This window comes from Haplochromis burtoni, unplaced genomic scaffold (genome assembly GCF_018398535.1).
Source record: "Haplochromis burtoni strain Fernald_Lab_line unplaced genomic scaffold, NCSU_Asbu1 Contig_119, whole genome shotgun sequence".
Classification (NCBI taxonomy): Eukaryota; Metazoa; Chordata; class Actinopteri; order Cichliformes; family Cichlidae; genus Haplochromis; species Haplochromis burtoni.
This window is the reverse complement of record NW_024582480.1, coordinates 872,412-885,243: the sequence shown is the minus strand read 5'-3', so window position 1 is coordinate 885,243 and position 12,832 is coordinate 872,412. Positions and strand designations below refer to the sequence as shown.

At 42.6% G+C, this 12,832-nt stretch overlaps 1 protein-coding gene across 3 annotated transcripts in view; it reads right to left on the bottom strand.

Moving 5' to 3' along the window:
• atrn (attractin) overlaps positions 1 to 12,832 on the bottom strand; it is a 130,504-nt gene that overhangs the window by 88,389 nt on the left and 29,283 nt on the right. For all 3 annotated transcript variants that reach the window (XM_005929634.3, XM_005929637.3, XM_005929638.3), the window contains exons 11-17: positions 11,452 to 11,536; positions 9,282 to 9,502; positions 6,762 to 6,883; positions 4,147 to 4,285; positions 2,856 to 3,037; positions 667 to 886; positions 3 to 191 (exon numbers count right to left, since the gene is read on the bottom strand). In XM_005929634.3, the coding sequence (XP_005929696.1) occupies positions 3 to 191; positions 667 to 886; positions 2,856 to 3,037; positions 4,147 to 4,285; positions 6,762 to 6,883; positions 9,282 to 9,502; positions 11,452 to 11,536 (1,158 nt within the window). The remainder of the gene's footprint in view (positions 1 to 2; positions 192 to 666; positions 887 to 2,855; positions 3,038 to 4,146; positions 4,286 to 6,761; positions 6,884 to 9,281; positions 9,503 to 11,451; positions 11,537 to 12,832) is intronic.

Here is a 12,832-nt window from a genome sequence, read left to right as displayed (position 1 = left end):
ACGTGGACAAGTGTTCATGGTGTACCACTCCATACACTGGCCAAAGGGGAAGGAGGCTACATAGGCGTTGGAGTCGACGCACTGCTTCATGTTGCTGCACCACATGCACTCTGAGCTGCTGCTGCTGGTGCATTCGCTGCAGGTGGTTCTCATGGCGCAGGGTGTCCGGCACTGCTTGGCACTGTGGTTGGCTGTAAAATGCAACAAACTCTTTTAGCACAGATGCCTCTGTGGGACATCAGCCTCTGCTGAACTCCAGGGCATTATAAAGCAGCAGCTATAAGTCTCTTAAGCTCATTTTAAAGGGTGAGAAATGAACACAAGTGAATTTTAAAAGGTGTCATTGTTACAGCAAGAGGTATAATGAGCCTCATAGCTATTCACAAATCCATTTAGGCCTCCATCTGCCTTTTGTGTACCCAGTATCAGCCTAATGACAGCCTCATCAGGCAGACATGAGGCATCTGCAACAAAAATGAGCATCAGGCATGACAATCTACTTGTGCAGCCTCAACAAGAACGGACAGAAAGGTTACAGAGGAAAAAACCCTTTCTCTTCAGCCAATTCTTAGACATGACATTACTCATGCATGCAACTTCTTTTTTCTGTTATGTAAAAATACATGTGCATTAAAAGACTTTAAAATATAAACATAGTGAGCTCACCTGGTCGTTCGCACAGGCTGCCATTCACCGGGCTTATGCAGGTTTGAGCTTTCAGTCCGGTGGCTGCCGGCTCGGCCAGGTAGCCGCAAAACCCGGCGTCGCTTGGCTCACCCGGCAGCCATTGCAGGGTGGTGTTGGTGAACGGCGACATGTCCTCCCAGCACCAGTAGGACACGTTGATTTTCCTGAGCCCTACCCACGGCGTCACAGTGGCCTTGTACTGTAAACACCAAAGCAAAGGAGGATTTCACACGATGGCTCTTTGCTCTGATCGAATTTAGTAACAAATTGCTGCCAGATATTTCTGGAAAACATCTCAAACTTAAGCGTCAGTTACACTTATGCTGAAGATTAAATCAGTTTACCTAAATCAATTCCAAAACACATGTTTTTACTACAACACAAAGAGAAAATGTCAGTGCAGCTTTTCATTCATTCTGACGTGCAACACACTGCACCAGGCGCAGTGGCAATAAAGGCAGATTTACCTCAGTTGACTTGAGAAGCTCCGTTATCCAACTCATCTCTAATCAATGGTTTTAATATTGCAATAGTAGCAAACAAAAAGACTTTTCTCTCTCTCGCAGGCATGAGAGGGATAACTGTACCTTTGAGATCGAATACAATCGCCATTTCTCGGATTGATTAAACCTGCCTGGAAACCGTTGGAACTACTGAACTGGATGTACACCATCAATACAACAAGGGAGCCTGTTCTCAAATCTCTGCGCCCGTATCATTGAAAACCAATGTTATTCCAGAGCGGTTAAGCTTCCATTATTCTCTACCCTTAAGCACAAAGATTACCGAAAAGCAACCACCAGAACAAATTTAGACCAGCAGGGGAAATCTACACGATTTCATTAGAATGGATGAAAGACACTTCTTTAATTCCAGCCTGACTTTGTGATTTAGACCCCTTTTGTCTTATTTAGCTTCAGCATTAGATTTGCCGTGTGGTGGCTGCAAGGCACTTTGCAGGATCGCTTTTTTTGCATGGGTGGCCTAAGTTAAAGGAGGCAGTATTTGCATTTGGTATGTAATTAGAAACTACAAAGAGCTATATAACTTTCTTTTCTTTTCTCTTTTCTTTTTTGTAGGGACTTTCCTGATATTACAAAATACTTTTTGTATTATCTACACATCTTCTTCTCGTCTATTTATGAATGAACTGATTGATTTCTTAATGGTTTAATGTGCAAAATGTAATAAAATCATTTCATGTCAAACATTTTAAAATAAGGGGGAAAAAAAAATCAGATAATTCTACTATTAGAGAAGATAAAACTTCTGTTAAATCTTCTGCTTAACTTGGTAAGATGTTTGGTAAGATGCACAAATTTTTACAAACCTAAGGAAGTTTAACCCCAACCAACTTAAAAACTGAATTCAGACTTTACAACCCGATACCCAACAGTGCGTCCAGTCCATCCTCCGTCCATATCTGCGGACACGTGAACAGAATAAAGACGGCAGCTTGCGATGGTTGATTGATCGCAGGGATAGATTTTTGTGCATGTGCTCTAATGGAGCGAGTAAGAGATGTCTAAGCTCTGAGGAAGAGATCTGTTAATGGGAGATTTGTTTCACGCTTAATGGTTCAAAAATCTCTCTCTCACACACACACACACGCACACGCACACGCGCACGCGCACACGCACACGCACACGCACACGCACAGAATCCAACCAGAGCTCATTCAGATTAAGAAGGAAAAGAGAAGATTTCAAAAGCTACTGAAAAGACAGCCAAGGGCAAAAACTAGAGAAAGGGCACAAGAGTCCATTTATGCTCATCAATCAGAGAAAAACATGAGAAATAAAAATCTTTTTTACAGTGGACTTCAGATGTGCTGGTCTTTTGAACCCGTGTGTAACTTATTGATTTAGTCTTCTAATGTGTCCACATCCGCTTACTTCAACAAGACTGTATATCAAGGAAGGCTCTTTGTAGACGACATCATTAGTTGTCTAAGTAGTGTATCATTCTTCAGTCTTTGCCTGATTTGATCTTTTTGCTGTAATTATCCATTTTTATCTCCGGCACTCTCAGCGCATCTCAAGTCTTACCGGTATCTTTCTCTCTGCTAGTCTGATGACCCAATTTCCCCAAGGAGAATATCACATTTTCTCTAATCCGATAATTAATATCCTGGCTACTTCCCCCTCCAATCGCCCCCTTCTCCTTACCACCACGCTCATTATCTGCAGCTCCTTCAGGACAAAGTCCACCTTCTTTTGTGTGGTCAGAGAGGCCAGGACGGCGTTGTGGTTCCTGCAGGTCAGCTTGGCGTTATCGTACGAGTCCTTGGTCGTGATGAATTTCAGACAAGAGTTGCCCACCAGGTGCCAGCTTTCACCACACACGTTCTCTGCAGGGGAGAGAGTAGACATCAATACTTCTGATATGCAATATGCAAGCTGACTGTATATCCACTGGAAAAACTGGCCACCTTCAGTTTATGTATGTCAGAAGCAGTACAGGTGTTATAATAAAATACAGAACTTTTTAAAAAGCAGTTGTCTCCGTCTTGTAGACATGCAAAGTTTCAAACACGTCCATCAATGCCTCATCAGGTAACTTGTAAACTAAAACCAAGAATATTTCTGCTGTGTTTTTAATTCTATTCTTTGTTCGTTTTCCAAGTTCACAACTGATTTTGTAAAATTTGTAATTTTTCTTCACAAATCTATTTTTTTATTTTAGTTAAAAATGTTTTAATTTCCAGTTTAGTTTCAGTTGGCTGTAATATTTTCAGTCTATACTTCTGTCATTCACCAAAACAGAGCTTTCATCACTGTGTAGCATGTGGCTAATTATTTTTAATAGATTTCAGAGGGGGCAGCACGGTGGCTCGGTGGTTAGCACTGTTGCCTCTCAGAAAGAAGTTCAATTCCAACATCAGGCCAGGGTCTTTCTGTTAGTGGGGATTCATAGGTAACTCTAAATTGAATGGTTGTCTGTCTCTGTGTGTCAGCCCTGTGACAGACTGGCAACCTGTTCAGGGTGTACCCTGGCTCTCGCCCTAAAACAGCTGGGATAGGCTCCAGCGAAGAGAATGGATGGATGGAGATTTCAGAAGTAATTACGTAAATCTATTTAGTTTCTCGCAAAAAAAATAAATTAAAAAAAAAAAAATTGTAGAGAAACATGCGTAGGAGTGACTTTCCTTCTCACAGACTTTATCTGATAAATGAACAGTTAACTTGGGTTTGATAACTAGAGAGATAAAATTGGTGAATATCGGTTCAGCACTTCCTGCTTATCTGTGCTGTATATCAATATTTGACTATTTAACTTCTGTTATCAGTTTTGCACCTCTAGGTTTCAGAAACTAAGTATGATTCGTGTGTGTGTGTGTGTGTGTGTGTGTGTGTGTGTGTGTGTGTGTGTGTGTGTGTGTGTGTGTGTGTGTGTGTGTGTGTTGTCGTAATCTTTTCAAATTAAAACTGCTTTATTTCTTCCAAGCATCCCTGTTACCTGGCAGCGAGATGCACTCTTGGTTGCGAGAATCCCACTGACAGTTTTGGTCCACAGCACAGCTCTTGCAGCTTGTTTTCTTGTTGCACACGTACGACGGGTTGTCCTTGGGGCAAACTTCATACTCGGCTATGGCCCCCTGAGAAAAGAAACCCGAAAACAACAGACATCAACACTTTGGACTCTAAACTGCAAAACAATTACATTTCATGATGCGTAAATGATATTCATTCAGATGAAACAAAAACAACAAAACAAAAAAAAAAGGAAACATTTTTTATTAGTTACACAGAATAAAGGGGAACAGATATATGAGGACCAGACAGATCTTTTCAAATTCGTTCAAAAAGATTTAAACTTCGGATGCGCTGGGAAAAAAAAAAAAAAAAAAAAAATCAAAGTCTTCTTTTTCCTACAACACAGCTATTTGAATTTAAATATTCGATTATTAAATAACTGAAGTCAGAGATATTGAGACTCATTTCTCACATATTGTGCAGATAAGCGTGCTGAAAGAGACATTTGAACTGTGCGAGTCTGCCGGCGGCTAACAGAGGAGTAATCTGATCATAGATTGACAAACCAGATCCAGCAAACATGAAAATGTTTCATTAGTTGTCACACAAAGCACTGAATTCTGCTCAAGTCTATCCCTTTAGTAGACATGGCTGATTATTTTAGTAATAGTATATTTGCTTGCACAGAAAGCCCGAGTCCTTTTTTTCTTATTAAACAAGAATTTTATCTTAGAAACGTTTCTTCTTTCTTCCCCCCACATTACTTACATAAAACAATCCACTTACATGTTATACAAACCTTTAAATTAGCCTACATCTTACTGCTCGGGTCGCTAATGAAACACATTATATTATGTTATAAATATGGACTCACGACAAACTGTAAAAACCATTACTCGACATACCTGCTTCAATAAAAAGGAAGAAAATATTAGTGTTGACCTTCTTATTATGAATAAATACATTGTGGTAACCATACAATGAAAGAACGGATGAAAGGTTTTTACTTGTAGAAGCTGAGATACCACCGCAGCACAGATCAGCATCACTATTTGATGAAAACACATTTTTGGGCTCCGATAGTGCTGGGTTGAACTAAGTGCCTTAATTCCATATTGACAGTGACAGCATCACACAGCTGCTGTGAACCTCTTGTTCCACCTCACTCCAAAGATGTTCCATTGGACTGAGATTTGATGACTGCGGAGGCCGCTTGAGTACACTGGATTGAGATCATTTCAGGTTTGTGACATGGTGTGATACCCTGCTGGAAGCAGCCATCAGATGATGAGAACACTGTAGTCATAAAAGGACCACATCGTGTGCACATGATTATAATCAGAAACCATACTCTGGTAAGGCTTTGGCATCCACACAATATTCACTTGCTATGAATAAACCTAAAGCGTGCCAAGAAAATATCAACAACACCATTACGCCACACCACCGTGGTTTTAACGACTGGTTATTTGAGTTACCGTTGCGGTCCTATCAGATCGAAGCAGTGTGGCCTCTGTTCTCTGACCTCAGGCATCAACAAGGTATTTTTGCCCAAACTGCTGCTCACTGGATCTTTTAGATACAAGCATCCCATTCAAAGTTCCTCAAATCACTCAAACACACTCACACGCTTACGCTCACTTTGAATTTCTGCAGGTCATTTTGATCATGTCTAAAATGCCTAAATGCATTGAGTAGCTTGCAGTTATATTGGCAGACTAAGATATTTGCATTACCTAGCAGCTGAACAGGTGCAGTGAGTGTACATTATAACAGAGCTGCAAGATGGAAAGGTGTGTGTAGGGTGCTACTGACCATCACAGAAAATCCCCAAAAAGGTTTGTTTGCACGCATACATGGAGCGTCCTATTCTGGAGCATTGTTGCATGGCAGTGAGTGTAGACTCAAAAAAGTAATTTGCCATTAACATAATGTAAGCACTCAGATTCTAGGGGTCAGGGTTACTTTGATTTCTTTTAAGGACACATGGGCTGGACTGAGACAGGCTGTATTTTTCCCTCTGATGTGTGTTTTAAGATGAAATAACCTTTGGAGAAAAATGGAAAAAGTTTGTGTAGTCCATTGAAAGCAACAAAAAGTTGCCAAAATTAGTGAAGCTGCACTGGAATTGGCTCCGGGAAACGATTGTGTCTGAGCATTCATTATTCTGTGCTTCAAAGAGCCTCTGACTGCTCGAGATCATAACAACACTACCTATTCATGTATTACAATAAGTTGCAAAATTGCACACGGCTTGCGTGGCAACAAAATGTTAGTTGGCAATGTTTGCTGAAGTGAATACACATCCACGCATGTAAACATCAGATTGTGAAGTTCTGCAGCTTGCAGAAAAACCACTGGTGTCCAACAAAACCATTACTTTGTGTGTTTAATGTCCAACAAAGGGTTTTTTCTCCCCCAAGCAATGAGGTGACTGCAGGCAGTAAGCCCAGCAGGCCCCTTCTCTACAACCTGATATATCCTGCTTTCTGGATCCTCCCAGGCTTATAAGAAGCACCTCTTCAGCTCCTATATGTAACACAGTTAGATGCGATGTCCCCAAATGCTCTGGGCAGGGTGCAGAGCAAGTTTTCTTACCGATGCAGAGGTGCAGTTACTTCCAAGAGACACGCATTGGCTCGAACACCACTGGCAGCCGTTGGTGTTGGCAGTGCAGCTGTAACAGTCGGTATACTGGTCACATCTCTCAGCATCACCGTCTGCAAAATGTAGAACAGGGTGCACATTATGTTTTTTAATTTATAAGAACAGAGACAGAAATCTTCCAGTCAGTTCAAAAGTCAAAGCAACCAGTAACTCCGTTTCTGCCATTAACCACAGCTCAGTCAAAACATTTGCCGTCTCTTTCGGGGTATCCAGTGTTGACTGCCAGATCGCATCCCTTGTATTTAATGTGCCGGAAAGAGATGCCATGGAGCGGTTTCCATCTGCCAGCACTGCTGTAGAAGCAAGACCGGAAAATAAGACAGCCGTGCCGAGGAGAAAGACTGATGTTTCTGGGTTTTCCTCTTTGTGTGACAACTGACAAACAAACGGAAGACAACTCTCAACAGGAACCAGAGAGAGAAGGCTGGACTGTCCTTCGTGATTACCTCAGTGACACGCACGCTCACATGTAAGAAGTTGTGTGTGGGTGCATCAGTGTCACGAGTGCTAGCGTTGGGGGATGTTTAGAATTAGAAATCAAAATGTAATAAAACCTCAATGCAATTAAAAACCAAACAAACACGTTTGCACATCACACAAAATGTAAACAAAAACAGAATCCAGGATTTTATTTAGTAGAGAAAACAGAAACAGTGTTGAAACTGGGAAAATGTACTACTATATTAGCTAATTTTGAGCAGCAATACATCTTTAAAAAGTTGGGACGGAGGCAAAAAGAAAAGGACTGGTAAAAAGTAAAAGTAAAAAAAGTAAGTGGTCCTAAAATGAAACAGCCGGTGGGACATTTTGCAACTAATTAATTGAATTAGCGCCAGGTCAATTCCTGTTTTTACTGCCAGAGTTTCTCAGAAGGTGGGCAGAGGTTCTCCAATTAGCAAAAAACTGTCAACAACAATCAGAATGTTCTCAACATAAGATGGTGAAGTCCTTGAATATCTCATCATCTACATAGTATGCTTGCACTAGTGCACCAGTGGCCAGTCGTGCTCCTGTATGCATTTCCCCCAGCGGAAATAATATCTCCAGTTCTAGAGAGAGTGAATCGACAGCAGCTCTCTCTGATTCTAGTGGCCCCTTGATGGATGTGGATATAATGAGTCTTTTAGCACCAAGGCCTTGGCAGTTTCATCTCTGAAGGGACCTCCTCTCTGAGGTGGGAGGAGAAGTGGTTCATCCGCGCCCGGATCTGGCGCCTTCATGCTTACCTGCTGAGAGGTCTAATGTGATAGATAAGCAAGCATAGTAGCAACAATCTAGGGCCTCAACCAAACCTTCAAGCAATGGTGCTAGGACCGGCGCAATCCTCCATTCCAGTGGTCTATTCTGGATATTTTGACATTGCTGCAGGAGATTCAGCAATATCTGCTTATCTTATTGGTTTTGATTGGGTGACACCAGTTGCACATCTCCTTGTCATAAGTTTTTGTAAAAGGGTTTGCCGCCTGAGACCCGTGGTTAGGTTCAGCGTCCCTGCATGGGTCTTTGGTGCTGGAGCCCCCTTGTGGACCCCTTTGAACCCACCGAGTCTATGTATACAAAATTTCTTTCATAAGACTGCATTGGTTCTCCCATTGGCTTCTGGAAAGCGAGTAGGTGACCTTCACGCTCTGTCTGTGCATCCCTCCTGCACACAGTTCTCTCCTGATGGCCTCAGGGTCGTATTGTGCCCGAATGCGGCATGTTTACCCAAGGTCATTCCTGCATCTTATAGCTCAATGGAATTTGAGCATCTGAGCTTTTGCTCCTCTTCTTTTGCATCTAAGAAGCAGAAGAGGATGCACGTGTGCTATGTACAAACATTAAGAGCACTCAGAATGTGCTTTTATGAGACCAGTTGTCTGCTTCGCTAATCCGACTACAGGTAGACCCCCTTGTTTAAACAGAGGCTGCCCCACTGGATTATAGAAGCTATCTCACTGGCATACAGCACCAAGGATCCCACTTTGTCCCGCTTCTTTGTGCTGGGTCTACTGCACACTGGTGATGCTGGTGGTCCGACTCCAGTTTGATGGCTGCTCTATGGGGTGCATATATATGTTCCATACTTATGTGTTGCACCTCATTCCTCTCCTTCAGGGAACAGAAGTTATAGGTATAACTGTTTGTTTCTGGATGATGCATGAGGGCCATATTTTCCACATTCCAAAACTTACCACATATACACAAACACGCACAAGCACACACAGAGGAAAACACCCAGGTGACATATTTTTTCGCTCATTTTCCCTCTTTGATGTGAGGAACTGTGTTGGCAGCCCATGACAAACAAGCCGTTTCTGGCAGCGTATGCATCTCATCGGACATCAGTGAAGCGAATGCAGATGAGTTCTGCACACACTGAAGGAAAGCATCGAGAACCCCAAATTATCTTGGATTAGCTTCACGTGTCACGTCCGTGCGGCATTTCAATGCAACTGCAGCGTCACCTACATGATCTCGTGTTGCAGGAGGGCTGCTGCTGCTGTTCAGTGCCGATAACGTCGCTTTCCCAAGGCAGACAGGCCTCCTGGGTGGCGTTCCACACGCAGTGAATTCCTGGCCAGGCCTGGCTGCAGGACGTCGGGCTGGAAAAGGCCGAGCAGCTGGGCGAGGTGTACGTGAGGACATCGCTGAGCAGTAGACTGTTAAAGCCACCGAACACGTACATAACGCTGCAGGAGAACACAAGAAAGGAATTAGAGGACTACAGGTGAAATAGATGTTAGGAGGGAAGGGATTCAGGAAGTAAGACAAGTGAATTTCCTCCTTACTATTTTGCCCAATTTCAACCCTTTTTGCACACTCTAAGTGATCCTCCTCTTCTCTGGGCTTCAACCTGCCTCTTAAGTCTGCTAAATCCCCAACAAGCGCTCTCTTCCTGTGCAGATGGACCTGACAGGACCCCCTACTGTGCGCGTGTTAGAGTGCATTTTGATGATGGGTCCAGGTCGTTTCTGAACATGTTTCTCCACTGGCCTATGTTCAGCTACTGGGATTACTCTGCGAGCGTGGGCCTAAGCGTATGCATGCTCTCAGACTCATCCACCAATTACCCATTCACAGGCTGCCCGGCCGGGTAGATGGGTAATTTGCACAAGTCTGATCAAAAGCCACCCCCACTCCACTGGATCGTGGAGGGCACACTTCAAACTGCACGCTGAGGACATCCTGCTGAGTGCCTAGATCGGGAGGAGGAGAACATGGTAGTCTTGCAGGGGACTACATCAGTTAACCACTTTCTTTTCTTCTCATTTAAAAGATGTGAGTCATTGTAGAGAAAAAGTCTTACGGATAGTGAAAGCGTGTGTTTTCCCTCCCAATCATTTTCTTTCAAAAACATTATGAAAACTGTTTTTTAACAGAGAATTTAAAGAAACTGAGATAGCAAGACACAGTTCAAAGGAAAGACTGTGCCAGGTTTTTTTGGGGGGGCCTGAAAGCAAATGCAGATCCTTTACTTTAAAGTTCAGACCAAAGGATGCTTGGAGAGTTTTGCTGTAGTACTTAAGTTAATGTGGAGCAGGTACATCAGTCTGTCTTCAATATAACAACTCAAACCTGACATTTAGGACTACAGCAGTAGAGCCTGTTTTTTTTTTAACCTTATTACGGCTTCTCGTAAACTTGCTTATCGTCATTTAATACATTTAAAAAAAAATAACGCTCAGTTCAACTGCTGTGAACTTTTGATTGCGCTGAACTCGAACAGTTAATGAATGCATGAACAAACTTTGAACTGCTCCCAAGGAAGTGGAGTCATGAGTAATATAAGGACTGCCCCAAACAGGGGTAGTGATTAATGTTAATATTTAATGTCTTCTATACAACAGGATGTATAATTTAATATGGATCGCAGCGTCTTGCTCTGCTGGCAGAGCAGATCATATTTAGTGATGACTCATCGCTTCTGCTCGCAGCACCATCCCCATCACAATCTATTCATATTGCAGACTGATAATGAAATGTCATGTATGGATCCACACAGCTTTTCCCAAGGCAACAAGGGTTTGATTTTTCCCTGTGATGCATTGTTTGCTCGTTTTCCTTTGCTTCAAGTGTTTCCCCTTTGTCCCCGCTCTGTGCTGCCATAGTGCAAGACCATTTCCTTATGCTACACCATAAATTCAACACAATTTAAGAAGCAACAATAACCCCACGTGTGTTGCAATTGTCCCCTATCAAGCAAAGGACGTGTATTTGAAGGGTTTAAGCCAACAAAGGAACTCTGAGGACTCCCTTTTATCAGAAAGTCTGCTGCCAATACTTGAAAATCTCTTGTTCTGTTCTCAACTCTCACTCTGAATGCCAAAGCATCCATTCATGAATTCAGCTTCTCTTTCTTAACAATCCTTTTTAATCGTTTTTCGACAACAAACGGCAGCTTTCTACGTTTTTGCGTTCCTCATTTCCTCTCTGCTGGCCTCTGCTGATGTTTTGTGGTTGTTCCATCATCCATCTAACAAGTCCACAGCGATCATAAATAAAACAAACAGGAAAGGAATGGAGTGAAGAAGAAAAATCATACAGGAGCTCATGTTTAATGAGATTCATATATGTACTGCAGAGCATTTTCCACTTTTAATCCGGTGAGTTTTCAATTACGTAATTAATTAAAGATTACCCATCACTGAAGATTGCAGAGTGTCCGAAGCGGTTGACATCGTGGTACAGGTCCGGTCGAGGTAAGACTGTCCACTCATCACACGCTGCAATGAAAAGAAGACAGAAGTTAAACCCTTCACCTGCTCCCACTCGTTATAACATACATGTCTTCAGCTGTGGCAAACTCCGCTGACACGCTCTGGGTGGTTAGCGAGGCTCATTTTCTCGTGTCAGACAAGCTAATGGCCAAAGTGACTGAGACACTGATCACAGGTAGAGGAATGCCATAGCTGAATGTAAAGGCAGGTAAAAGATGCAGAAGGGGACAGAGAGTCAGTGATGGTTTTGTTTGACCCACATAAGCAGACGTAAGTGACCAATTTCCAACAGTCTGATGGTTCAAACGAAGTCTGAACTGGTATCCCTGGATTTGACTTGCATGTTTCTAAGCCTGGCCTTTCCATTTTTGGTGGTGGAAACTGCAATAGGGTGTTTTGAACCTGCGACACACTAACAAGTTATTCTGGGTCCTTTCTGCAATTTGCAGGTGGAAGAATTCACAATCTGTTAAACGATTAGGCTCTCAGAAAGCTTCAGATTTTGCATATTCATATGCAGATCTGTCAGTCTGAAGTTACACATATGGATGTTGTTATCCGAACTAGTGCTACCCAACTTGTTTGTCTAGTAACTAATAAAATGAAGCAAAGGAGAAATGTTTCTATTCTTACTGCAACTTACCTACAGTTTGAAATTCAGCCACTGGAAAGCCGCTGTGATGTCATGACCTCTAAATTTCTATATTGGTGTTTAGCAGGTAAATGAATAACTGAATGGTTTGATTCCTTTATGTTTGTTTTAATGGAAAGCAGCAGCAGTATGTGCAGCTATAAAACCTTAATGGAAAAAAAAAAGAAAAAAAGAATGAGCTTGAAAGTCAAAGCCTAAAGAAGCCAGCACAGTGACTGTGGTAAATCACATTCACACGGTACAATGCAGTGCAAGTCATCATAGTCTCCCAGAGGAGATGGATGGACATCTGTGAGAGCTCCACATTCACGAGCAGACAGTGCCCTCTGGTGTCAGAGGATGGCACTGCAGCTGGTGTGGTGCATTGCCCCTCAAGGTGGTTATTTTACAACACGATTTACCAATGTCAGGACAGTGGACAGCTCTTGAATTCTATGCTCTAATTGAGTTCAGCTTGTTAAGGAGAGACAATTAGTTCTCGACGCGGGGCCATCTTGACTCTAATTACCACTGCGGCTGCTGACACCGACCCTACAGCTGGCTGGTGCTGGAGTAATATAGTGAGCTAGTACTTTCAGTCCAATTACAAAATCATAGAGAGGATGAGGAGTGGCAGGCAGAGGTCAGATGTGTGTGTGTGTGTGTGTGTG